At 44.5% G+C, this 27544-nt stretch overlaps 1 protein-coding gene across 5 annotated transcripts in view; it reads right to left on the minus strand.

Moving 5' to 3' along the window:
• Positions 1–3319: 3319 nt before the first annotated feature.
• LOC126526230 (uncharacterized) overlaps positions 3320–27544 on the minus strand; it is a 233582-nt gene continuing 209357 nt past the window's right edge. For 4 of the 5 annotated variants that reach the window (XM_050174148.3, XM_055068110.2, XM_055068108.2 and 1 more), the window contains 2 exons: positions 6638–6713; positions 3320–3531 (listed from right to left, as the gene is read on the minus strand). In XM_050174148.3, coding sequence (XP_050030105.2) covers positions 3421–3531; positions 6638–6713 — 187 coding nt within the window. In that variant the 3' untranslated portion in view covers positions 3320–3420. The remainder of the gene's footprint in view (positions 3532–6637; positions 6714–27544) is intronic. The other variant, XM_055068109.2, reaches the window with a different exon arrangement.

Genomic DNA, 27544 nt, shown 5'->3' on the forward strand with positions numbered 1-27544 from the left:
TGCTACGTCAGAAAGTGGGCAGTAAGAAAAATTTGTGAGGACCGGAAGGCCAGAGCTGCCAATCGGCAAGCGGCGAATTCTCCGCAAGGTTACGTACCGCCCTTGCCATATGTTTGCAGACAATGTACTGGAATGTGAAATGTTTCTCTTCTTCCAATGAAGAAAATATTTAAGTAAAAATTACAAGAAAGAGGAATAAAAAAAGAAAAGGATTCCTCGAAAAGTGGCTGCGCTCAGTGGCTGAAGTCGTTGGCGCAGTCTGGGCAAATTTTGCACGACGTACCCGAACGCGCCCTCCGAACAATCTCCGATCGTGCCCCAGGCGAACCCAATATGTGCATCACGCATAAAAGAGCGAGGGTTCCTTAATTGTTTCTGGCATTGGTAAGTAAGGCAGAAACGTTAAAACTTCGTGACACATTGCAATCAAATTGCGCCCATTACTTTAAGTATAAATTTCGAGAAATATAGAACACTCCTGAGAATATACGAAACGTGGTTGATAACTGCAGCTTGGCACTTTTGAACGCTAGCTCGAGATTTGAATATTTTTTCAATCTTCTTTTGCAATAGCTGCATTCGATCAGTACGCATTTGACATTGCACACACACTTGGTAGCAAAATTTTAACTCGGTTGTAATTATACTTATGCCAAGGAAGCGTTACAAATTTTATGTCACCCGTAAGACATTATTAACGCTCAGGACCACTTGCATACGTAATCTGTTGTAAAAAGTCGCATTTAACTGAACTATTAGGAACGTTGCCTACATATTACACATACTGTTTCTATAATTTCGCCAAAATATGAATAAAGTGCCTTGTTTACAGAAGAGACGTGACAAACTAACTGCGAGCCTCGTAGGGGGAAAATGAGGGTGCGGGAACTGTTTACAACGTTACATATAGAACAGGTACGTGATAGTTTCAGTAAAAATTATGCCTATTTTCACATATTTTGAAGTTCATAGCTCGTGCCAGTATTTAAGAGTTTGAAGTAACATTTGAAGTAACATTTGAAGAACATTTGAAGTAACATTTTGAACATTTGAAGTAACATTTGTTTGAAGAAACATTTGAAGTAACGTCAGCATGACGCCCTTGAACAAGTAACTTTCTACGAAGACTGCATTAAGCCCACATAGATAAAATATTTACCGCTCGTCACACAGGACACTACTCCTTGAATGTAAACGCCGTTCCTCACATTCTTTACCAAGATAATCAGGAAAACCATCATAGACTTTGGGAGAAGGCAGGTATTTAGTAAATATTTTGAAAGCACATAGGCAACCTACACAGTTCAGAACCATCGGTATATGTCATCCAAAAAATGCTGCCCCACTCTTCCAAGAATGAACTATATACTTTTCTTCTTCCAAGGAACGCGTGCTAGTGTAACGCTTATGTTGATGTAGCCTCAGAATAAAGCTAACAGAGGACATCAAATATGACACATGCCAATAGACAATACTCAAGTGTTGTCTCGTATTGAAATGGCTCTCCAGGAACGACATTGTCGTTTTCTTCTTAACCACTGAAGCACAAAACAAGAACACGACCAAAAAAAACGATGCTGGCGGCCCTAATCCGTGACTTAGGCGTCTGTGGTCCTCGCACCTCGGGTTGGTGCTCTATAGGGTAACTTTAGGCAAACGCAACGCACCAATCGCATTCGGAGGCCACTGTATACCATTATTAGCCGTTTAAACATCATGCTACCTTCTTGGGTGGGACGTAATTAGTGGCGTCATTACTTCCGCTTTCTAGTTCCAGTTTTGCAGGAATTTCACCAAAGCCATGGTCACGTTGCGGGTGTCTCAATTCTACGACTATCTGCTTTGGTGCGTGGCCGAAGTAAGCTACTGCGGCGCAGGCATTGTACACATTCGCCGCAAAAGATAAGGAATTCAATGGCTTCCATACTACTCGCTCAGAAAGGCACTCTGCGTGGCTAGTTTGCTCACACAACATCAAGGTGTAACGACTCCACAAACATGACGCGAATCGTTCAGCAATAACCGAAAAGGAGTTCCACAAAGAGCATCTAATAGGAATCCACGCCGACAGCTCCATCTTTCCCAACACATTTGCCCAGCAACAACAACATCGCAGATGTCTTCAGGCGAAATAAACAAAGCTTTTAAAGGACTACTTGCCTGTAATCATTTCGACAAAGCACTGTGTTATTTAACGAGGCGAGGCAAAAATTCGTATTTAAAACATATCAGCAAGAGCTGAAGCAACTAGCAGTAGTTGAACCTACGGGAAGCCCCACATAAAATATACCGGAAATGTAAGCCGGTGTGATGATTTAACGGGCCGCATAAAAGCGACAGAATCAGTCCTCGCAAGCCTCATGCAGCTTCAACACAGCACGGTGTACCCGTACAGTCGTGTACCCTAGTAAGAAGAAGAGGCTAAAGAAGCGACAAAGGGCAGCCATGTTCAGTACACTTTGTTCCTTTGTTCACCACCACGCGACACCATGACTCGCTTCAGCTCAGTACTTCACCAGACACCTGGCCAGAGCGCTCGTCGGAATTTTGGACGAGATGTCTGGCCGAGATAACTCCTCCCGGGAACCTTCCGTCGAATATCGTTCTTTGAATTTTTTTTGTGCACCACTCTAGCCCCGGGCTTGCTTTACGTCAGCTTTTCGTTTCACGGGTCTCCTACAGAGCATGCGACTTGCATTGTTCAATAAGGAGCTTTAAGCTTGGGCCTATCTCCTAGGCTGGTTACTAAAATACATATAAAATGCAAGAACTGGTTTATGAGAAAGCCGCTGACCAGATTTGAATGAAATTTGTAGCATTTAAGAGAAAATTAAATTACAATAACAGCAGCTAACAGATTTTCGATCGGAGGCATATCTGGTTTCCCCCCAATATTCGGATATTGGTAAAAGTGAAAAAAAGAATACGAAGCTTATAAATCCGTAGCTCGCAATAAAAAACCAATCAAATATTTAAACTCTATACGTTGGATCACCTAAAATGGACATACTTTAGTATGAATTTACAACTATTCTGAATTCGTCACAATGTTTAAAAAGGCTATGCAAATGCCATTTTAAGTTTGTGGTATACTTAAGAGTGGGGTATGATTTAATGCTTCTCCGCTTTAAATGTACTAAACGAACAGTTTACAAAAGCGCGATATAGTTTTTAATTGCTGAGGTAGAGGTGATCAATCGGATGTGTTTTGAATTATGGGTTAACAGCGCTAATTTAACCCTTAGCGCTGTTAGCCCTAAGGGTTAATAGCGAGTAGGGGCCAAGACTATATATTGAAGGTACGAGTCGAACACGCAAAGTAGGCGGCAAGCACATCTTTTTCTACAGGCTTTAATCGCCACGCCAGCGTCCACCAAACCGCCAGCAATGCTGGCTTTGGGCCGCCAAGGTATCGGCTGGTCAATTTCTGATCCAATCGTGGAGCGGCGCATCATCCGGGACGAGCATATCTTCGATGCCATGGAACTTTATGCCCGCCAGGTTTGGGGTAGCTTCGGCTGCCTCTTTGACCTGTAGGAATACAATACAATAAGCCCGCCTTAGAAGAGCAGGACGCAAGTGTAGGAAAATTTAGCACCTATGTAGGTTGATTCCTATCCACATAGGTGCTCTGGCACAGAGTTACGTATAAACTGCTAGAATACAGCAGATCAAACTTTTTTTTCTTTTTTTTTTTTCGCCAGGTCAGCGTGTCGCTCTCATTAGTGCCCTTGAACATGGGAGTCACAGATGCGGTAGTACAGCAGCTTAAATTTATACACTTTCTTCCACCGTCTACGCGAATCGCAGTAATGGAGGTGGCGCAGAGGGTGTGCCTTCCCAAAACGTGTTTGCAAACGATAGTGCAGATTGCGACTATCGCTGTTCATGCATTGCAGTGAATGTGTTATCAGAGTGGTTTACTGGCGGAGCGATGACTTGCATTCATACGCCAGAAGAACGAGCAGCGATGGGAAATACGCGCCGTGAATCAATTATTATGTCTTCTTTCTGTTCCTTCCTTATTGAATACGGGGTGCTAGCTCTGCTAATCGCTGCACAACCATTGTTTATTTCAGTGGAAATCTTGCACAAACGTCCATTACGGCATTTTCAGAGTACCGGCAAACGGAAACCCCCGTAATCATGAACATAGATTTTGCCTAACCACGTTATTTACGTTTTTTGTCTTGTTTTATTCCACCAAAGCACGGCTACTGCTTGTTCGGTAATTAAGAGTAAACGAAGAGTGCGCGAGCAGTACACACCGGCGCTATTAAACATAAACGCAACCTATCCAGAATTTAGCCTCTCGCCATTGATGCTGTCTACGTTCGATGTTTATCGAGGATTTTCGCGGAGCAATTTGCTCTGAATCAATCAGATGGCGCTTTCGGCGACGCGCCCTAAAATAAACTCGGGAGGAAATTGACACGATCAGATTCATTGCCGCATAGCTATAAGCTAACGGTACAAGAGAGAAGTTTTGATGAAAAAATATTATTCGGGAAATTAATGCAAATATGCTAGCGTAAAAGCACGTACAGCATAACATACCCGAGTAACTAGGCCAGGTCAACGCTCCATTTGAAAGGGGATGCCAATAAATAAATCATCACCGCTAATCTGCAAACACCAATACGTTTACGGAGACGCTAAAGTTCTGCAATACCCTGAAATGCACTCTTACCGTGGGAAGAGGCCTGGTAAACAAGAAGTAATGCAGGTTTGAGACAGCTGGCATAACGTCGCGATGACGTCGTAGTTGACAGCGTCTGGCCGGGTCTGGTAATTGTTTGTGGCGGTAAAGATGGGACTTACGAAGGAAAGAAAAAAAATTGCGAGCATCGCGCAACGCGATTGAAGCGAGAACGTATCGGCGGTAACATTTGCAGTGGTATGTTGAAAAGTTAGTGAATCCCATTTTTAAGAATGGAATATATTTGTGTGGCCATCAGTACTCGGGTGAGTGTGTTATCGGCCCTTCCTTCAGGATAAAAAAATGTCATTATTCACCAGCGCTCCATCGCTGGCCACCGAAGAAAGGACTTGAACCTCAGAACATCGGAAACAGTGAGTACCGCTTACCATACACAGTAACAAAGGGAGTAGTGGTGCCTCCTCGCACAGTGAGTTTCTCGCCTCCTACTTGCACCCAACCGTTGCAACTCACGTGCGAGGTTAGACCCACTCTATCGCCACCGTATTAAAAACAATGGAATAAGTGCGCCGAGGCATGGGTGACCGAGCGTACACCGTCCGCAGATGAATATCGAGGCTGAACCTTCATGACAGCCCACAAAATGTTCGAGTAACTAGCGTAATCTGTGCTTGCTACAGACTAATACAAAGTGTGGAACATCTAGTTTCCAAGCCTTGCGCGCAGCAAGAACAACTCTATCGCAACAGAGTAAACCCGCAAGCCACTAGGCATATTATAATCTTATAGGGACCGGGATTCAGAAACCTGACAAGCCTACGGTTCGAGGTGCTTGCCAAATAAAGAACGTAGAGAAACACATTATGTTTTAATTCATCATGCGGAATGTTCGGACAGGATGTAACTGGTTTCTAGCCTCGCTTTCAGTAGGGGCACCTATTAAGCTGCTGGCGCTGTCCGGAGAAGGTGTAATGAGCTCCTAAAGTGCTTCCATATTCTCTAAATCGGTGGCCGAAGCTTCCCGTCATCCATCCGGTTTTCGTCAACGATATCCGCCAAAACAGGTTGGCTGAGCCACACCGACATCATACGCATCGATTCTAACCAAACATGGACGCAGCTGAGGCTAACTACCGACGCGTCACCAAGGGTTCAAATATGGTGGCGCCCATGGTATCCTAATGAAAAACATCTCTAACGTTGAAAAACACGCCCATACGCGTGGTCGTCACAGTGACATACAGGTTGAAAACGTATTGATGGGCTAGTTGTTTCTTTTATGGCTTGCAGGGAGTGAGCGAGCAAGGGCAAGGAGAAATCAAGACAAGGCGCAAGACAGAATGCGAGAGACTGCACAGAAGACATTTTAGGGCAACCCCGGCTATCATGTAAACTGTCAGCCGAGTCACTAAGACCGAAGGCTTTGTGCACAATGAAAAACTGGACCCCAAAAGGGAAAAAATGCATACGTGATGCTTGCTTTCCTTGCTACTGCTGAAACCATCACTGAAAATGAGCGTCGCACGTGCGAGCCTACAATGCTTAAAAATACATTTTTTCCACTCCAGTGAGCAATAGCTATGAGTGGCCCTTGTAGACTTTGTAGTGTTCTTTTGCACACACCATCAGAAAATGTTAACTCGCTGTGTTTGTAGAATTCACCCTTATTTCAGTGTTAATTGTGGCAAATTTTCAGATTTTAATAAATTTTTACATCTCTCTGAGTGTGCAGAAACTGTAATCTGCAACGCCCATTTTAATCAAAAACAAACTCAAATAAATGTAATTCGTATATGAGACTCCTATCTTACCTTGAGCTACTCTCGGGCAAGCTATGTCGTTTAATAAAGCTTTTTTCGGAAAATTATTCGCTCTTTCCTATGTACGAATATGGTCGCCATTTATACCTATGTCACGCTTGTCAATATAATGCTTCCCTCGGATTCCATAATTGGCATGATGAAAAGAGGTACTAACCGCTTTAAACTCGACCCTCGTCCGGATGAGATGCAACGCTTGAGCACTTATCAGCGTGGCTTTGCACGAGTTGACCCTGCGGAACAAACCAACAAGTTTCAGCGGCGTTATGTCACTAAATTCTGTGGCTACAAAAATATTGGTCGGCATGCACCTCTTTCCAGTGGGCCCAAAGTGAAATCATTTCAAGGCTGGACCTGTCACTTCTACGCAAGTACGTAGCGGTCGTCACCCTTCACAGACACTCCATAGCTTCGATGAGCACTGTTATATTTGTCTAGCGGCACATCACTCTGGGTCACACAATCTCATTCTTTGGAGCTTAACATCTAGTGCAAGATCAACCGTTTCAATCGCCCCGTTTGCACACTTATCTGTGATACACGGGCTTAGGAGTCCGAACTTCTGTTATTTAGAAAGAGGACGGCATTCGATAAACCTCACCTCAGCCCTTTAATGTATTTTTGTATTTTGTATTTCAGAGTCGATCTGATGCTAAGCAAAATAAAAGCTCAAGGGTGGATTGGGTGGTGAAAACAGGTTGTTTCTTGTACTATACGTAAGATATTTGCAGTTGGTGTACATGTAGAACATCATTAGCTCACCCTTGTAGCACCACCATGGTGCTGCTCGAACGCTGTTTTCCGCAAAACATGCCCCTTACGAAGTGTTTGCTGGCTCAGGCACTTTAACATTGCAAGATAAGTAATGACGCCATAGGCCAAAGAATTGTTCGAGCCCCTCCTATGGTTGCAGTAGGGCCCCATGGATGACGTACTGGGACGTTATGTTTATGGCGTCCCAAGTGGTGAAGCGGGAACACCGAGCAGCTTTGCAGCACAGCTGTTACCCTCCTATTGGTCGGCATTTTTCGTGCACGCGTGCGCGGCTCTCCCTCACACAAAAATGTGAGCCGATTCCGGAAGCGGTGCAAAGAAGCGGAAGGGCCCAGCACGTTAAGGCTTCACAAAAATCACCACATGACGTCATCAGATGACATCACCTGGCGAAGGCATCGTCGTGTGATGTCATATGAAGAGGTCATCATAATACTTCAGGCAATATGGTCACGTGACAATGCCGTTATTTCAAAGCTGTCATGTTCGCAGCTTGTGTCATATAGTACGAATTTTCTTACGGAAATTATTTGGAGAAATTTGTTTATCTACATAGCGCCCTTGCGCTTGTTGGAGGGCCTAGGAGAATGTGGATGTAGATGTACGCTGCACTTCCACACGTGCGTACGCCCGTGACGTAGTGTGCGCGCAATTTAGCTGACATTGATGTGTGCGCGATGTGCCCGTTGAACCTGTCGCACAGCGAGTACTGCGTCCGAAATCGTAATTAGGTCAAACACTCCATAATAAGGTGGCTGCGGTTCAACACGCCTTGAACCTAGTTACATAAGCTTGGTTAGACACGGTTCTTGAGTGCTTCTTACCAGTGACCTATATGGGCATGGCGCTCAGACTGAGCATGACGCCTGCGGCGAGGAGGTGGGCTCGCAACGGCGCGTACTTCATCCAAGGCAAAAATGAGTAACCAAGCGGAGCCGAAGCAGCTATTGAGGTGCGTTTATAATGTCACGTTATCGGCGCGCGGGCAAGTGTCGCTCAAAAGCGGGCGCGTCGGGACGCGCTTTGGCAGCGGGCAGTTACGTTGGTTGCACCAGGGTGTCGAGTGCCAGTCGAACTACGTGACGTCACGTATACGCGTGCTCACATTACGTCGGACTGGGCCCTTTTAATCCCTCGCCTAATCACGTGGTACACAGCAGCGAAATTCGAGCGTGCGCAGCTGAGCTTCAGCTAATAATGCGGGTCATAAAGTTATGCGGCATGTAAAAAATTAATAAAGTGTTGGTTTTCATACGCTATAGCTGATGTGTGCATTCAGACCACAATTGCCTTCTTGGTAACATCACCAAGGATTTCCCACTCCAAACACTCGTCACATGCACTTCGACAGCATCTGCTTTATCTACTCAATTGCATGTTAGAAATGATGGGTCTATTTCACTAAACATTGACTATGGTGCATTGGAATGAAACCAAACAATCTGGAAAAGTTCTCGAAACCAGCCTAGCAGGCTTTGCGATCTTTTATTCCGGCAAAGCGACAAAAGTTATTTGAAATAAGTTATGCTATGCTGATGAGATTTGGGCACGCATTTCAATGTTCTTGGTCTGCATAATCATTAGCAATACTGAACCTGCCAAATGGACAAGAGTCTTAAACGAATTCTTCAGCTCAACCATTTTGTTGCTGCCTTATATTGTCTCTATAGGAAGGGTGCACAACACAAATCTTGTAGCTTCCTGTTGTCTTAACACCCTTTAACTGCCTTAGATGAAGGGCCATTTGATATTCACCAATAAATACTTCCACCAATTTACACGATGCATTTAAAGATGTCAATCTCATGCTTACATGTAAAGGAGCACCGACAAACTTTGTACTGGATATTTTTATATTATTCTTGTTCCATTTGGCAGATTTTATGACGGGACCATGGTATTGAAAGCTAGGTGTCCCAAGACCGATTCTTAATGTTTGCCAATACCTGATTCACTAAGTAAAATTTCTTTTGACTCTTATCAACCATGTAAATTAAAATAAATCCATGTGTTCTATAAGTCACAATCACGATACGATTACGACGATGCGGTAGTTGTGTACTCCGGCTTAACTTTCATGGCCTAAGGTTTTTTAATGAGCACCCACTCCACAGTACACAACCATTCTTGTAATTCGCCCCCATCTGAAGGCAAACGCCACAGCCAAGGTGGAACCCATGACCCCAGCAGCACACTGCTTCTCTGACATTTCTCTAAATTCAGCACAAAATGAGTCTACATTACAAACTTTTCTACTGCCGTTTATCAGGGAACATAGAGCATCATCCTCACATTCCAAGTGGCTCCTCCCATCACACGTCAAATATGCACCAACACAAAATTGGAAATACCAATGTTGTGGTGCAGAGAGTTGCTAACATGCTCAACTTTCAATGACCTAATAATGGCATGACTTACTCATAAACTGCAGCATGCCTCATTTGTTTGTGACCTACCACGTAATTTCACCAGATCATGGAACCACATTGCTTTGGTACCTGTTTAAATGTTTGCGTCAAGAGCTAGCTTTAGCGCGGGCCAAACTCCGACGCGGCCTATTAAAATTCATGTAAAACGCAAGAAGCGTTTTTCTGAAACAACCCCATGACCGATTTTAATGCAATTTGTTGTGTTTGTGAGATAAAGGTGAGTTCTAGTGACTGTTGGTAGCGGACTCTCGATTCACGTCCTGAATTTTGTTCCAAAGATATCAAAACATTTGAAAGCTTGAGAATAAGAGAAGCACGAAGTGTACAAATTGATAGTTCTGCATCAAGAATAGATATCGCGGTTCTGTAAACGGCATCCGTTAGATCACTGAAACCGGACAAATTCGACATGTCATTTTACATCTTACGTGAATTTGTTATGTTGCATACAATGTTTTCGCAGGAGCTCTATTTCCATATTACTACATAATTTTATAGTCATGCGTAACAAAAATCTTGTCCACTTTAGATGCATGAATAGGTTCAATTCACAGAATTATAATATTTTTTATGAAGTTAAGAATTGTAAACTTGATTGTGTCGTTTTTTTAAGTTTTGATTTTTGCCAATTTTTAAGAAAACATTCACGATCTAACTAAAAAGGTTGAACTAACGGTCACTAGATTTTAAGTTTTTCATTTAAATGCAACAAACCTCGTGAAATTTGGTTGAGTGGTAGCGAGAAAAACGAATTCTCCTTCTACATCTATTTCGATAGCAGCACCCGAGCTATAGCTTCCTCTTAAGGATGTATTTGTTGCCCATCGAAGGAACTTGAAGTTTCAGTATAATTAACTGAATGGCTGCGACACAAGCATGACAAAAAAATTGTGCCAGGTCTACTTAAATTCTGCAGTGCTTAAATGAGCTTGTCCGATTCTCGCCATTTTGCACATTTCCGATGACTGCAGGTCACTCATTACAGTTACCCCTGCTTTTACTTATCAGACGTACTTTGTTTGTCCTGGTTTCATACAGTGATCCCAGATAGCAACACCACATCATGTTGGTAGAATTCAGAATTTTAGTAAAAGGGGGTTGCTCGATGTTGAGGTGCAGAAGCAGCATGTCATTGTAAATGAGAGCCAGAAGCAATAGCATTTTAAGGTACTGTATGGCACAGGCACAAGGCAAAATCCAATTATGCCCATATCCACCCTCGCTGGTAAAGCCTCCTGGTGAAGCACTGCGAGGGGGTTTTCGAGGTACGCTGCGCTCTTCCTGAACTGGCGGCCGAGGTGGACATCTATTTTAACGCGACAGCATTAAGGAGCTGGTGTCGCAGAAAAGCCGGCGTCGTCAGTGACGGCGTCGTTGGCCGTGAGCGAAAAATCCCTGAAGGCAATTGACAAATAAAAACAACTTGCAAGATGAGCTGGGTGGGAATCGAACCATGGTCTCCGGAGTGTGAGACGGAGATGCTACCACCCAGCCATGGGTTCAATGGCTCAAAGCTGGACAAAGGCGCCTCTAGTGAATGCGGTGTTGCCTTAGAAACATGTTGTAGAAAGTTATACTGTGGTGTATATCAATAATTATGAGCATGCAAATAAGAGAAGTCTGGGTTAAACGAGTAGCGAAGTAAATTTCCGCTACATTTCTTCTGCGCTTGGCGCACCCGCAATGCGATCTTGCGGCAAACACAGAAGACCCCCTCCTCGCAATGTACGGCGTTGGCCCGACATGTGGGGCGCCATTTGCCTGCTTCTCCCCTTCGTCTCGTTTGAGCCCATTAAGGCCGTGCGGGGACCGGTGCGAGGATGGCCGAATAGCCTTGTATTTAATAAGTTTTCTCGCTCTCTCCCCTTCTAACTTCCAGTGTGCATTACTCGAAACCTAGTGTTTAGGCGACACGGTTCCTCTTTCCGCTAACAGCGCGATTCCTACGTGCAGCGCCCGATGCGGGACGCCTCTGACGTGATCGCTGCATCGTAGCGCGTCTGGTGGAAATGCGTTTCCTGCGATGTGTGCCATGCTGCTGGAGAGGAGTCATGCGTCTGCGTGGTGCTCCCAAGCGAGACAGAGGACGTTCCCATCGAGGCGTAAGCCCCATGATCGCGTCCTCCTTCATGGCACGTCGCGGCCCGGCTTTCCGTGCCGATCACGACGTTTAGCTTGCCTAGATCGTTTCTCTCTTCGAGACACCGAGTTCTTTGGTTCGTTCCGCTTGCTCAGGCGCACGTTTCGTCTTTGTGTGACTCAAGAGCATGCCGAGACGATGAGTGGCCGGTGCGAACAGGGTGCGATAACGCTATCGCGTTCCACTCTTGAAGGCGACGCTTAAGCGTCCCCCGACTTTTTCCTATAGGACGTTAAGTCCCTGGCCAGGAGTGCATCAAACATACAGAAATAGCTTTTACTTGCGCTAGGGAACTTCTAGAGATTTGTATTTTTGCCGACGGGTAGTAGAACACAGCAACGTTGTAGCAAGCAATGCGGTGAAAGCTGTTTCAGAACTCTACCAAGGCATAGCCAACACTGCATGCACATACTACGCACTCGCACAAGGTTTTAGCAGCAATATATACAGTAAATTGTATTTATGCAACTTCACTGTTTTTAACACTGCCAGGTTTTAAAATCCATGAGAAGAGGTCAGCCTCTATCATTTCATTCGTTTTACACAAAAAGTGTGTGCTTGGAAGGGGTTAAGGCTGCTTTGTCAAGCCAAAATGCTTCCTGGCATGATAAAGTGAAGTGTTGTGCATTTCAATCTGTAGTCAGACAGTGCACTTTCAAAAGCGCAGTCGACAGACAGCACACGAATATACACAAGCAATAGCTCAGCAACTTATTTGAAACAAATGCAGCGTTGTTTTACAGAGCGACCACATTCCAAAAAAGCAACCACATGCAATGCGGATAATACAGCCAACTTACGTTATTTAGATAGCTGTTATCATGTCCTGCCTTTCTATGTGCAAATCTTCGAAGTCTCAATGTGTGCCCCTACTTGGTAACTTGTCCTCTTAATTTGAACAATAGATGATTTGAACAAATGCTAAATTTAGCACCATTGCCACACTTATACAAGGAAACTGCAGATTAAAACGGCAACTCTCTATTGAACATAAAAAGGTGTGCAGTAAACTTCCATTATTCCGACTTTGGTTAATTTAATTTTTCAGTTAATTCGATCCTGGTCGAAGGGCCTGGCTGGCGCATAAGCATTTCTGTGGGCCTAAACATTCATTAGTTCGATCCTAATATTGGCATTTGCCGGATAATGCGAAGTTGACCACACTTCAATAACGACCGCTTTTAGTGGCAGTGTCTGTCTCAGCAGGGCTTAGGGGACAGTGAATGTGTTAGACAAACGCCATCCCCTGTTTTAACGCCTATTTTTAACCCCCCTGAGGGACCTTTTCAAGCGATAACGGTAGCTGACAATGTCCGGTTGTGGTATGTATTCTATTCTCAAGGGCACTTTTGTTTTCGAAGGAAATTGAGCCGAAAATTCCCTAGCTGCGCAATCGATTGCAAAACTAAAACAGCGATGGCGGCATTTTTAAGCTTTACTGCATATTATGTCTGTAATACGAGGAAGCTAACTTTAGAAGACCCGATGCCACTAAAAAATCAGGTACACGTTACGTTTCTACTTAGGTCCGAAGTTTTTAGTCATTTCGACTTTAGTTTTGCACTTTGGACAAATAGAAAGATGGCGAGCGTTAATTCTGGAGCCGTTTTACTGTTCTTGGAGGCGTGAATCAACGGTGTTCCGGCAGGCTTTTGTACCTTAATTTAACCCGTCGGTCTAAAGGGGAGAATTAACGGAAGTAGACTGTAGAAATAACATGATGAAGCACCAGGAAAGTTACCTATGGTGCATCACTACTTGTAGTTTTGCTCATGTAGTGAGGAAGCATGGAAAAAGTTGTTCACACAGCAGCCACAGATGTTCTGTTGCAGAGGCAGTCATCCATCTTATTCACTGTTTAAAGTGCTGCTACATCACCATTTGCTTAGCGTCCTATGCCCAAAAAAAGTTTTTGACAAAAATAAAATGATATGATTCACATGTTTTTCACAATCCTAGCGGTGGTTACTGTCAATAATTGCTTTCTGTAACCTCACCCGTATGTCAACATTGTATGGTAACACTGAGCTACATGATAAGCGTACTAAAGTTTAAGAACACTGGACGTTTATTTCTGTGTTCCTTTAAACATAAAATATTGGGTGCTTAAATGTGAACCGCATTTGCACAATGCTTGAAATTGCTTGCAATGCTTAGATTGTATTTCACAAAAATGGAGATAACCTTCGCCGACACAGCTACTGCCCATTTACTTACCTGTGAGCAGGAAGCTGTGTATGTGTAGAGTGCTACCTTCTTTAACATGAAATCCAGTAACAAAACAAAGAGGGCAGGAGCTACTCTGTATCATGTACATTTACTCTTAATTCACATGTTTGTATCATGCCTAGCTGCTAGGATTTTAAACAGAACTTCACAAAAAACTTGCAGTAACTTCACATGACTGGGAAAACGCACATGTTGCCCTGAATTAAGCCTAACGTTAAGATTAGTCACAACTCGAACTTACCAATATTACCAAAGAGTCATGTAACATAGCATTTATCTTGCGTTGCATTACCCCAAACTAATGCTCCACACAATAGTATTGTTTGAAAATATATGTGAGTTCATGTGCTTGTTGTATCGGCGAGCTAAAGTAAGAGTTAGTAAGCAACGTCCAACACATGCAATCTGTTTGGCTTAGAAAACAAAAGGAACTGGGCCCTACTTAGTGATAGTTTCTTTTTGTGGAACAACTTGACTCTTTTCAAAGTTCCGCATTCTAGGAAGGTTTATATAGTGAAATATAGAAATATTTGGACACATTTGAAGTATCACCTGGCACAACAAACTTCGACTGGCAGCCTGTCTCGATCTTTCCATTCTTGGCACTCTCCAATATACAACATGTCTGACCGCTGTAGTGGTCAAGTTCTCTGCTGCTGCAGGAAACCCAGGAATAAGGGTAGATCGCTCAATTTATGCCATATCAAGGTTTTTAACTTAGTACCTCCTCTATACTAGGGTCAACACTATGCTACTAGACCACTGCTGTGCTGCAGTCATCATAATATTTACTCATCGTATGCACAAGCTATGCAGCTAGATGTGCAAAATTATAAACTGCACGAAGACGACAGGACGTGAATTAAAACAGACGCACACACAAAGCGGAGACTTTCAACTGGTTTTATTTCATGAAGGCAGAGAATTGATAAGGTACTTCAAAATAGCAAACAAGAAGCTATCTTAAAGAATTCGTGTACGAGGCAGCGACGACCAATGGCGAAGCCATGTTTACATTAAGAGTGCCGGAGAGTCCTAATGGGCCCTTCTAAGAACTTTATTTCTTTCCTTGAGAACCTCCTTTTGCAGTGCAAGAGCTGCTACAGCAAAAGCTGCTTGCCGTATCTGAAACTTTCGAGGGCAAAATCAAAAACAGAAATTCCACATAGCTAAAAGCGGTGACAGTTGCGTTAGCTCACCATTATCTCTATCAAGGAAAGATCTAGAATTCTTAGATGGGCACATCTGGACTCTACAGTGCTCTTAATGCACACGTGGCCTTGATATTTTTGTCGCTGCCTCCTGCACGATTTCTTTGGGATAGTGCCTTGTTTTACTATTTTGAATAACCGTATAAATTTTCTGCCTTCACCAAATAAAGCCAGTCGAAAATCGGCACTTTGTGTGCGTCTATGTTTCCCTTCACGTCTTGTCTTCCTTGCGCAGTTAAAAATTTTGCTGAATGTATGAACTGACTAGCCCAAAAACATGCCTCACTTCAGTGAACAGTTGGGATTGTTGGTAAAGGCACACAAAATGCCAGTTGTGTGAGTTTCCTCTTCCGTGTTCTCATGATGTGGCTCTGCTTTGAGTACATGTGTATTTTCAATACTGTCTGCTATATTTTAACTACTAATATAATTGCTATCTCCAACCTACAGCCGCAGAGAGTGCATCATACTACATTGCGAACATTGCTACAATGTAGCAGGATTTCTGTTTAATGCTCTGGCCTCCACCACCAAATGCCTGAGAAATTTAAAAAAAGAAAGATATCTACATCCCAATCACTGCTGAGACTTGTTTTACAGGAAGCATATTGCAGGTAAATAACTGTGCAGCATTTATTTGGGTTCTGCCACACATTGCAGTGTTGACCAATGTGTTTGTGGAGAGTGATTACATGTATGACAAGCTTTGCAAGGAGAGTACAAAGGCAAAGGCATGGCTTCTATCCCTATTTCCTACCACTTTGTGGTGACTGCTGTTTTGTCGAGTGGAAGACCTGGCTTTTGTGATATGTGCGTATGGGCATTTGACTATTCTCGGCCCATCTCCTAGAATGAGTATGTGTCGCTGCGACACAAGTATACAATCCTTATATGCAGTATTAATATAAGTGTCGCAGGTCTCTGTGCACACATCTCTTGACAACGTTCTCCGCTCAACAAGCACATATCACCTTCATCCTCAATGCACAAACAGCTACAGGCGATGAGGCGGCTTTCCTACATAGCATGCTTGTGATATCTGCTACTGCTAGCTCGCCAAGGCAAATGCACTTTCCATCATTTGATTTGCAACAATTCATTATATATGCATGTTTCATAGATTCTGATAAAATGATTTACATTGATTTTAACATGTATCTTGGATCTAAACGATTCCTTTTTGCACTCCAGCGAAGAAAATTTATTGCGTAAATGTAGTACAATGTACAGTTTCCATGTTCTAACTGCTACAGGGAGGGGACTTAAAAATTTTAGCGAATCCTAAAGGCGGTGCATTTTAAGAAATAACCTGCCAGAAAGGAAGAATGGGAGAGACTAACATGCTCTCACTTTGATAAGCAACTTGTATATGCGCACATGCTCCGACACATAATATGCACCGTAATACACGTGTCACTATCCCATACACCCAGCTATGCATTGACGAGCGAGAAGTACTTGCACGACAGTGGCCAAGTGGGTAAGCGTCGTGTTGTTATGCTGCGGGACAGGTTCAGGCTCACTGTGATACATTTTTTTGTGTTCAATGCAAAAGACCGAAACGAGCCGGGACGTAAAGTTCCCTACTGCAGAGTGCTTCGTATGAAGAAAGAATTCTTTACACTAAGAATGCCCAATACTAGCACATCAAAAAATCAGAGCGTGAGGCCTTCATATTAACCAGGCGCATGCTCTCTGATGTAAAGCATTGTTGCCAACGCAACAATATTCGCAGTGCGTTTTGCACTGCTTTATGCAGTATCAGTTTGAATAAATATTCACGGGTACATGCCATGCGGATCAGTCTACTATCAATACTGTGTTACAGAAGGGCGTAGTGTGTCCAGGAGCGGCGCGTGCCAATCCCTGCTGCGAGTCGGCAAGCGTGGAAAGCTCTGGCACTAGGAGACGCATGCGCCAGCCAATCCGACGGAAGTGCCGCAGCCAGTATGCCTAACTCATTTCTGCTTTCTCAGTTGTGCTGCTTGTGCGCAGCTCACGTGTCGAAGCTTATGTTCTGTATTTGTGTTTCTTAGTTTCTTTTCCTGCATTATATGTAGTTTAAACCGACGCCCTGCAATATGCGCACATGCGCCGACACCCAATATGCACCGTAATACACGTGCCACTATCCCATACACCCAGCGAGAAGTGCGTGCACGACAGTGGCCAAGTGGTTAAGCTTCGGCTTGTTATTCTGCCAGACAGGTTCAGGATTCAGGACAGTTGGGATTGTTGGTAAAGGCACACAAAATGCCAGTTGTGCGAGTTTCCTCTTCCGTGTTCTCATGATGTGGCTCTGCCTTGAGTACATGTGTATTTTCAATACTGTCTACTATATTTTAACTACTAATATAATTTTTTTTGCTTTAAATGTATAGAGTTACATTTCACTGAGTTGTGGATTAGTCAATCAAGTAGTATTAGTAAATATGCAAGTCATTGCAAATAACGAATGAATATTAAATTAATGACTAAACTAAAACAAAAGTCCTTTGTATTTATCTCCTTACCTGAGTTACATGCACATTTATTTACGTTTGCTATATCCAATCCCTTCTTAGTCCTGCGACTTTTAGAGACGAAATAATCCCTCTCTTTACCAAGTTCTTTCTTTTTTTGTTCGAGGGGTATCTGAATAGAAATATGAGGTTTTCCATGATTCTTCTGCAAGTGTGACATGCCATTGTAAGAAGTGCGTGCGCATTTCTACAGTTATCGTGTTTCTACAGTCTAACGGAGTATAAGGAACAATTGTGTCTTCGGCAGATGAAATAAACAAGCGATGGCCAAATGGCAAAGTGACTTTATTCCCTTTGTGAAAATGTCACGTTTTGTAGGATGGTAAGGTATTTGGTACTTTACTGCCCCATCTCTGAGAGGCAGGCACTCCAGGCATTTGCAGCATGTCGTTAATAAAAAAATGTGATCGCGGGACAGGTGTGTGCTCCTGCTTTTTGTTGAATTTATTCGCTATGCCAAAGCTTCCGGTAGCCCTGAGTGGTTCGAGGTCTAGCTCCAGAAGCTGCCACTGTGGTGGTTCGCAGAAGTCCATAAGCAATTAATCTTCACTGCGTACAAGGAGATCATTCGCTGAGGTATCCAGCTTCGAGAGCTTCCGAGTGATCCTATTTGCTTGACCTAGGAGACTTAAGAGAGCCCCGCATTCTTCTTGTACGCACAATGTTGCACGCAGCCTCACAAATACGCATCCAATTATTAAAAGCGACGTGATCAGCGCATTCCCGGGCATCTATAGTAGGGGTGCCCAAGTTTTGTTTCAGATGGCCACAATATCTTTTTCAGCGTTTTGTGCTGCATATCCGCAAAGAACGATGAGATGGCGATCCACTTATGGGTGTCTTTAGAACTCTCCACCACATTCTCGGTTCTTTTGCGGATTTGGTTGAGTAGAAGTTTCAGTTCCTACAGAGTATCAATCATGTCAGTGAGTATTTGCCTAAATATACGGTAGTCCTCGAGGATTGTAAGTGCACCGCTATTTCATGAGCGGCTTGGTCCTACGATCGAAGGGGGGAATAATGACCTCTAATGTGCAATCTTTTTTTTTTATTGCGATAAAGGCTTGCCCTTAAGGCATAATTCTTGGAGCGTATATGTGTATTATATGTGTGCTGTGAGGCCTGTGTTGTGTATGAATTGAAGCAGTGTTTTGTGGAATCTGTTGTCATGTATCCAGCGGTCATAGCTGGTTGTCACACTGTAATGGAGGCCGGCTTGCAGTAGGAGACGCGAGTGTTCCGATTGTAAACCCGTACATGTCCATATTAGGTGGTATGCATCTGATTCCACCACAGGAACGGAGCAGTATGGACACGTAGCACCCAGTGGTAAATGCGACCAGTTCCACCTTGAGACAACAGCCAGTGTAAGGGCCACCCCGTCCCGAAGCCTCCTAAGCACAACTTCCTCCATCCTAGTAAGGTGAAGAGGGAGGGACCAGACACACGGTGGGATAAGAGCTCGTGTGTCCTGCCGGAGAACATTTTTACGGGCTCGCAGCGAGTTGCGGGGTTGGGGTGGGAGGGGAATAGGTGGAGGATCAGTATTAGGAGGGCAGTGTGCCTGCTGGTCAGCAGCAATGTTGTGAGGGTTCGCCGAATTGCCTTGAATCCAGTGTACCTTGACGCAAGTAGCTCTCTTACTATTCATAGTGTGTATTCTCTCGCAGATTTCCATCGCCTTATCAACCTTCTTGAGTTCCTGAATAGCCGCGGTCTCTGCTAATTGTTTCATCTACGCTACGCCACGTTCTTTTATTGGTTGGAGGTCCAAGCAATGTCCCGATTGGTGTTCTGGTCCCTTCTGTTCCCTATTCTTGTGCGCGCTGTTGTCTCGCTTGACAGAGAAAAGTGTGCGTCAATTCCTATTTGTAGGAACTGTGTAACGGGTGGAGTGATAGTAGTCTAGCCGCAAGTTTCCTGCTAACATTTAAATTACGCAGGGGGGTTAAAACAACATCTCAATAATTCGACTAAGTGCTATAGCACTTGGCGTAGTGTAGGTGTTCGTGAGAGCAATACCGTATGCCTTATGGAAGCGCAAGAGCAGGGGCCCGCTCTCCTCCTCTTACTCGTATGAGCAGTGTTTTCATGCCCGAGGGATAGCCTACTTGTTAACGTGCAAGATCAGCTATTAGAAATATACAACAGCTGCAAAATTTCGCACAATATATAGTTTGCATCCAGAGCACGACGCTCCAGAAAGTGCGCGCTCAAACCCATCCTTACAAGAATCTGGTGTTGAACGTGTCGAGTGAGGCAACACGCCATCCAAAAACTACTGAAAGTAGCCTTACCAAAGTTTGATAAAAAATATCGTTTCAATGAAATGGAACGGTTGCGATATCTGCCGCAAGAACATGCTGTAACGCTAAGTGAGATAGGAAAGTCGCGAACCAGATGTTAACATTAAAGACCCGTCCATACAGCTATGACGATGACGCTCGTTGCAAGTACCCACACGGCCATGCGTTGGCGGCCACGCCATTGAGGAAGGCTTGACGTGGTGTATCCCGCCCTCATATCGTGAGCTTGCGATATACCGAGGTGTCTTGCACGGCTAGTTTCTCAGTTTGAAGTAATTGCTCTTTCGGTATGCGTTCTGGAAGACCCTACCCCTCTCCACGCAGAATTGTACTGTCCTGAGCGATATTTGCCATGACGCAGTTATGTGTCCCACCTTAGAGCATAGCTAAGCAGGGAGAACAGCTCATTCTCGCGTGCTGTTGGCTTGCGCTTCGGATGCAGCTGCGCACTGGCATTGCACTCGTGAAACTTGCAATAAATCTGTAGGTTCATGTGATACTGAAAGCAAATTAGTGCCATCCGGGGTTGTTCGCCACGAATAACAGGGTACGACAGCGAGAATTTCCTTGTATCTTACAGAGTCCGGGCTCGGGCGCCGCGGCTGCCGGAGACGCGTGGCCGGCATCGCGGATGGTCGATGCATCGGGGGTGTCGGCTGGGGTCGCCGCACCGAGATTTGTTTTTCCGGTCTCTGCGAGCGCTTGTTAGCCGCGTGAGCCTTTGAAGAGCGCAAGCGCGCAGGGTGTGTTTCCCTTTTGTGAGTATCGCTGAGACGCGAGAGATACGCCGCGTTTTCTCACGCGGTTGCGCGTGCATGGGTTGCGAGCGAATAGCGTGGGGGCTGCGCCTAGGTGCTACGAAGATGCGGACGCGTTTTCAACCGTTTCTTCCAAGGCAGCTGCGCTACGCAAGCGCGGGAAATACGTCAGAATAAGCTCTACTTTCAGATTGTCGGTCGTGGCGTCGCAGTCGTAGCGCCGCACTCGTGAGTGGGAAGCCAGCAGAAAGAATGCATGTTCGAAAGTATTTTCTTTCTTAGCTTGAAAAAATCACCCAAGATTATCATACTCTGAAATGTGAAATTTTAACGCACCTATACACGTGTTTTTATTTCCCGACATATTCCCTTACCCAGTTTTTTGGACACGAGGGTTTAGTTCGTGGTAGTGCCTCCACGTGGCGCACTGACCTTAAGCTTTTCAAACTTCCCGTGGTGACGCGCGATGACGTCAACAAAACAAAAATAAAATAATTAAAAGCTATCCCTGCACATTGAACTTCGCTACAATACTTGTCCCGCCGGCGTTAACAGTGTTCTTGATAAAGCATAGCCGCTCGTCGCCTGGAGATGACTTGTCATCCTAAGAGCGTTTAGTCGCGACGAGCGATGATCGATTCTGGGCTTTTGATACCGTTTTTCTTTTTTTTTTCTTTTCCTTTTTATTTCTTTTATTTTTCATGCTACTGAGTAAACGAGCTAGGTTAAACGTGAGAAGCACTCCGTGGCAGCATTTCTTCACTCGCCGCACATTGTTAACGTCCGAATATCGCACAGCGTCTACGAAAGTTGCCGTCGTGGGCGGCTTTTGATTTTGACCTATCGATTTCGTTAAGGTGCTCCCAATTATTGCGCTAGCGACTTCGCTATCCGCACATGGCTACTGCCGCAGCTGCAAATCGAGATCATCTTAAGTATTAAAATATATACTTGGATATGTCGGTTTTGCACCTTGACGCAAAAGTCACGACACAAGAATTGAGCAAACTGTCTCTTTGTCGTCGTCCATTAGCATGCTATCCAAATATGGATCCCACGTATGTGCGAATCAATGTAAGCGAAGCTTTATGTGTTGTTTATTGTCATTGTGGTACGTACTCTCCCCAGAGTAGTCAGGCACCCTCTAATGAAAAGCTGTCAATGTTTGCCTGATTACGCCCGCCATTGTGATGCAAAGAAACGTAGCTTCAACTCATTTTCTCAGAAATAAACGCTGGACAAAGCGCTGATGTGATCCTGAACAAGGTCAACAAGCACCATAGTACTCGATCTTATGATGCCCCTATTCGCAATGTTATTTTCGTTTGTTTTTTTATGGGGGGGGGGGGGGGGGGGGCAGTGCGATGTGCTCTTGTACCGTAGAAACGTCCCTCGGGCGTCTCTGATGTGCTCGTTTTTATTCTCAAGCACCCAATGAAAACTGTCATCGCTTCAACTTCATGATGTCCTGGTGTCAGGTCACCATAGCGTGTCGCGCGAATATGACCACGCTGGTTCATTTGGGTTGGCAGATACCGTTCTGGGGGTGCTTCATACTTCGCCACATTCATTCTTCAAGCTATGCCAGAGCTAGAGAAGGCCGGCCAACTCGCTAGGCCCCTCTTGTCTGTTTACTACCGCAAAGTGTGTCTATCGCTGTGGTTACCAAATACCAAAAGATCGTGTGCTACCACTCAAGCCTTTCAGGCTATCTGGGCAACTGAAGTCGCAGGCTTTCTTCAACGCGGCATCGACGTTCAATATGGCTATCCTCAAGTACTTTTCAGACTTCGCCTCACCGCCTTCTCTCCAGTGTCAGCTCTTACACTACTCGGTCCTGCTATATGCAACACAAACACGCAAATACCTTAATGAAGTATCAACTACACGTTAGTTGACATGCTTTCGATGTACATTTCCTCTGAGCACCGGGATGTGAGCGTGGTCCTGTCTACGATGACATTATCGGTCTACAGCCTCGCTCAACAACACAGATCTTTACTCATCACTTTTTTTTTTGTCTACAGGAGCATATTGTATTTCCTCTGAATGTACTTTCGGATTTAGGTGTGACTTTGCACGCCCGCTTATTCTGTTACGTTGACGGCGACCACTGTCATCAGGCTGCCGCCTCATTCTGAGCTTCGTCGTCACGAAAGAGCACAGAAAGCTGTCTTCACAAACAAACCACCGGGATTCGAGCCCATGCGTTCGCAGCATCCTGCATGTTGGAGATGGGCACGCTAACCATTACGCTACCACCTCCCTCCACCACTTTCTCTTTATCTGCCTTCCCACATCTCGTTTTTGTCGCAGACGCAGGCAGAACGGACGCAGAAACGAAAAAAAAAAAGTAAAGATTGCTTCAGCCGCCAGCTGACACATAACCTTAACTTTGGCAGGTTACTCTCATTGGAGCGCATGTGCTTTCGGCTGCGAGCAGGTCGTGGGTCGCCTTAGCTTCATTGTAAATTTGCTTCCACCGACTCTTTTCGGCTAGAACTGAAATACGAGACAAGAATGAGACCTACCGTTGCATCTTTTTCTTGTTTTCTCGGTTTTAACCGAAAACGCTCATTTACGCAAATAGTGATATTTTAAGAAATGGCATAATACAGGCCGGACCACGTATCGACGAAAGGGCATCACAATTCCGATACACGCGGCAGGTTACTGAATGATGAAAACATAAAATATAAATACAAGGTACCCGCCACCATAACACATTTTTTTTATATAACAGCGACGCACAACGGTGGACTGATATTTATCATATACTTTTTGGGTTTATTTTATTTTTTATCGCGGAACAGCAAGTGCAGGGAGCGCCGCGCGTACACCACAACCACGTGTATGCTGGAGCCACGCTCTTTTTGCTCTAGCAATATAGCCGCCGGCGCTTCATGTGCTCCCGTGGGCGGCGGCTGGGATCATGACTCGCATAGAAAGGACAGCAAAGTTGCTAATAGATTGTTGGCTTGGATATGCTTTGCCCGATGCCCAAGATGGCACCCTGTCTTCTAACGCGCTGTTATGTTTGCATTCGCGTCTTTAGTAATAGCTCAGCGAGCCACCGGCCACAGCAGGCCAGCATAGACGCCACTGCGCACGTTGTTCCGCGCATGCGCACTGTCATCTACGCTAGCCCACTTGGCACGCTGGCCTGCTGGCTCGCTGAGCTATACCTCTTTTATCTTGAAGAAACGCGCACTATATACATACTACAAAGGTACTTGCGTTGAGAGTATATAAGACGAGAAACGCTGTTGTACTGTCTGTTCTCTAACTTGCGCAGTACACTGATGTTTATAGTGTACCCGCAAACACAAGGGTCACGAGTATGGCAACCGTAACCGCAAGAGTAAGAGTATGGCCGCAAGCTGTCGCGACAGCGCAGCTAATTCACAGAGCCTGTGACCGAAAGGTAAGCGGCGAGGTGTGGCCGAGGAATAAGTAACTGCTAAGATTGTTATTTGGTAAACGTTAATTACCAAGAACGGCGGCTCCTAACACTATCGCAAAGAGCGCATGCTGGGCGCTGACACCAATCATTTTCTCGCTACATCACACATCTACACTGAAATTAATCTGGTTTCAGAAATTCCCGCTTATAATCTCTCGACCCTTAACTGCAACTTCACCTGCCACCTGGACTCTACCTTTTCTTCTCTCTTTTTGTACCTCGATCCTTTCCCAACGTGCGGAGACGAGCTTCCACCGACGTTCGGTTCCTTCTTTTAAATGAATTCATTCACTCATTCATTTATACCTAAATTGCTGCAGACGACAGCACCTCTTCTTCTCCATAATCATCCTCTCTCTCACCTGGAATCTGTCATCGCCAAACGATGCTGCTATGTCGCATATGGCTGGGCGTCCCAAATGGTTTTCTAGGGATGTCCATCAGCGCGCATGCAATTTTTGGTGGGTGACGAGGCAGTATAGAGCACCTTCTCTGCCTATTCCACACTCAACACTCTGGTCTGTGAGCAACCATTACCCGGTTCGAAGGCCTGCCACTATATGAGAAAAATATGTTCGAAACTTGGTATCAGCATTATTCGATTCACAAGGCCACAAAAGACCAACTGTGCTTCTTGAAAGTGCCTGCACTGTGTGTACTGCAATGGTCACTCGCTACCTCTTCACTCTTTTTTCCTTATCTCTCTGTTTATATTCTAATATGTAGCATTAGGAGTGTCAAAGTGGAAAAAAAGTGTAAGCCTGTGAAGGTTTCCAAGCTGGTCACGTGGGAGAGGTAGAGAGGAGATAGGACCGCTTAGAAAAGTATATATATATATATATATATATATATATATATATATATATATATATATATATAAGGATAGTGGTACGCTGCAGGCCCCACCGTCGGTTACACTTCGATCTTCGAAAAAACAGTACGTGTGTTGAGTGAAGTACTGAAGAACACTGCAATTTAGTAAATGTGGCCAAAATTATGGATCCGGGACCTCACATAGGTGCGGCGTGATGGTTACCGCATTTCTCTCGCATTTACCGCTAATTACCAGTAAATATTTTCCCTCCCCCTGTGTACAGTAGCAAATCAGGCCCGTCCATGATTAAACTCCTTGCCTTTAGCACTTGAGTTATCTGCCCTTTTATTTTGTATGTTGCACTTCTTTGTGTCGGTGGCATGCCTCATCTCTCACAGGACGAAGTACAAATTGAAAGAAACCTAGCTGCGCTAGTCGAGGGCAGGTTTTTTTTTTTTTCATTTTCCTGATGCGTTGATTTCAAATATACATTTCCTATCCGAGCTTAAATGACAGCGATACAGGCGAGGTGAGTTACGGTAGCTCGAGAGTCTGGACGCAACGACGCTACTCAACGAGAACTTCCGTCTTTCGCGTGTTTTTGAACCGGAGTGAAAGGCAGGTGGGTACACGCCTTCCCCGAAATGAAACATTTGCAAGGACTCTTTCTTCGAAAGTTTGACATACGTCAAGGACCCACATTACGAAACGCCTTCAAGTCGTTATCAGCTTGCAAATGAAACTTTAGATTATCTTAAGGATATCTTCATTAAAATATCCTTCCTTGCCATCCGGCGAAATCAGACTAATAATCATTTAAATTTGCTCTATTCTTGAGACCTTCTGTGAGTGTCCGGGTTGGTGTCATTTATAACTTCTTAGATTAAAAATCAGTTGTCAATAATGCATTATTTCAACAGATGAGTAAACGCACACGCAACAAAAATCCTTATTCATTTCCCAGTATTCACTCAAAATGTAGCACGTTGATACTGTCAAGTTGAAGTGATGTGAAGAACAAGGCAGTTACAAAAGGGTGAGTCACGGATAAAACTCATTATAAAGGTGAGCTCGCGCTGGAAAACGCTCAAGGCACAACGATGGCTGCTCGCTAATAGGGGTTCCTCTGAATCTCATCTACAAATCAAGGCATCGGTTCATCAGATTTGAATGGTCGTACATTGCTGCGCAATCACGGGCGCTGAAATCTGATCGAGAATGTATACGCCAGTATTCGCTTCACGCGCAATCTGATTAGATAACTCTTTTTCGCTATTGAACCTGCGACGACATTCTGGATACTTGAAATACATACAGGCGCGTCTTGAGCTAAGCGATGACTTTGTAACAGTGGTGAGACGCTAAAGGAAGCTCACCCCCTAAAAAATAAATAATAATATACTGTTGCTTCAATATCAGCTGAAGTATGATGTGCATGGTAAAAGGGGCCTCCAAGACTGCAAAGCGGCGTATATATACCAAAAGTTCCAGAGCTAAACACTTTCAGATTACTCGTAGTTATTAAACCCGCATGTCGCATGTCAATGTATAGCGTTGTAGTCTTATTCGAGGGGCCAGTTCCATCACGGGCGATGCGTCGGAGCTCATATTTCACGTGACTTTACATACGTCAGCAATAACTGTCACAAAATTACGGTATTTGCTTTTTTACGTCTTAACATGATACAGCCAAAATATATGCCGCGAATACATCCTAATACATTGGTACCTTTCATTCTAACGTACATGTCCGGCGCTACTCCATTTTTCTTTAAATTACTGGAGAATACATCCAATTCTTTCCCACACGCAGCTGTTTTGCGCTAAAGCGCTAAGCGCCCCGCGTCTCAGAAAATCTAGTGTCGGCGTAGGCGGCGTTGTCACTGAGCAAACATTTTCGCACACATTTAGGCATATGTATATGCCATGCCTTGCTAGATGACATGCGGTATATGCGTGTTATATTGCCACAACATTCCATCCCTAAAGTTGCTCATACCTTGTCTTACGGTCTTGACAAAGTTCTTCCACGGAATTTTGAGACTGACAGCCCACAAACAAACGCCATGAAACAAAATACCGATAGCGCATGCCTTTTATGTAAAATCTTCTAAAACTGAAATATTAAAAGTGCGAAACAATGTCACAAACCCGAAAATGATGTGATTTTCACAAAAAGGTGCGCACGCAGGCACACGGAACTGCATGCACACACAAACGCGCGTATGCTCGCACACGCATACACGCACTCGTGTGCATGTAGATTCAAATACGGAGACACAAACACGCGCGCACACGCAAATGCAAGTACACACGCACGCACGCTCAAGGCGTGTACACGGATATACGATCCCTCTCCTTCCCTGCTCCCTCCCAAAACATGCGCATGCAAACAGACTGAATGGCACTGGCTCAGCG

The sequence above is a fragment of the Dermacentor andersoni genome, chromosome 8 (genome assembly GCF_023375885.2).
Source record: "Dermacentor andersoni chromosome 8, qqDerAnde1_hic_scaffold, whole genome shotgun sequence".
NCBI classification, from domain to species: Eukaryota; Metazoa; Arthropoda; class Arachnida; order Ixodida; family Ixodidae; genus Dermacentor; species Dermacentor andersoni.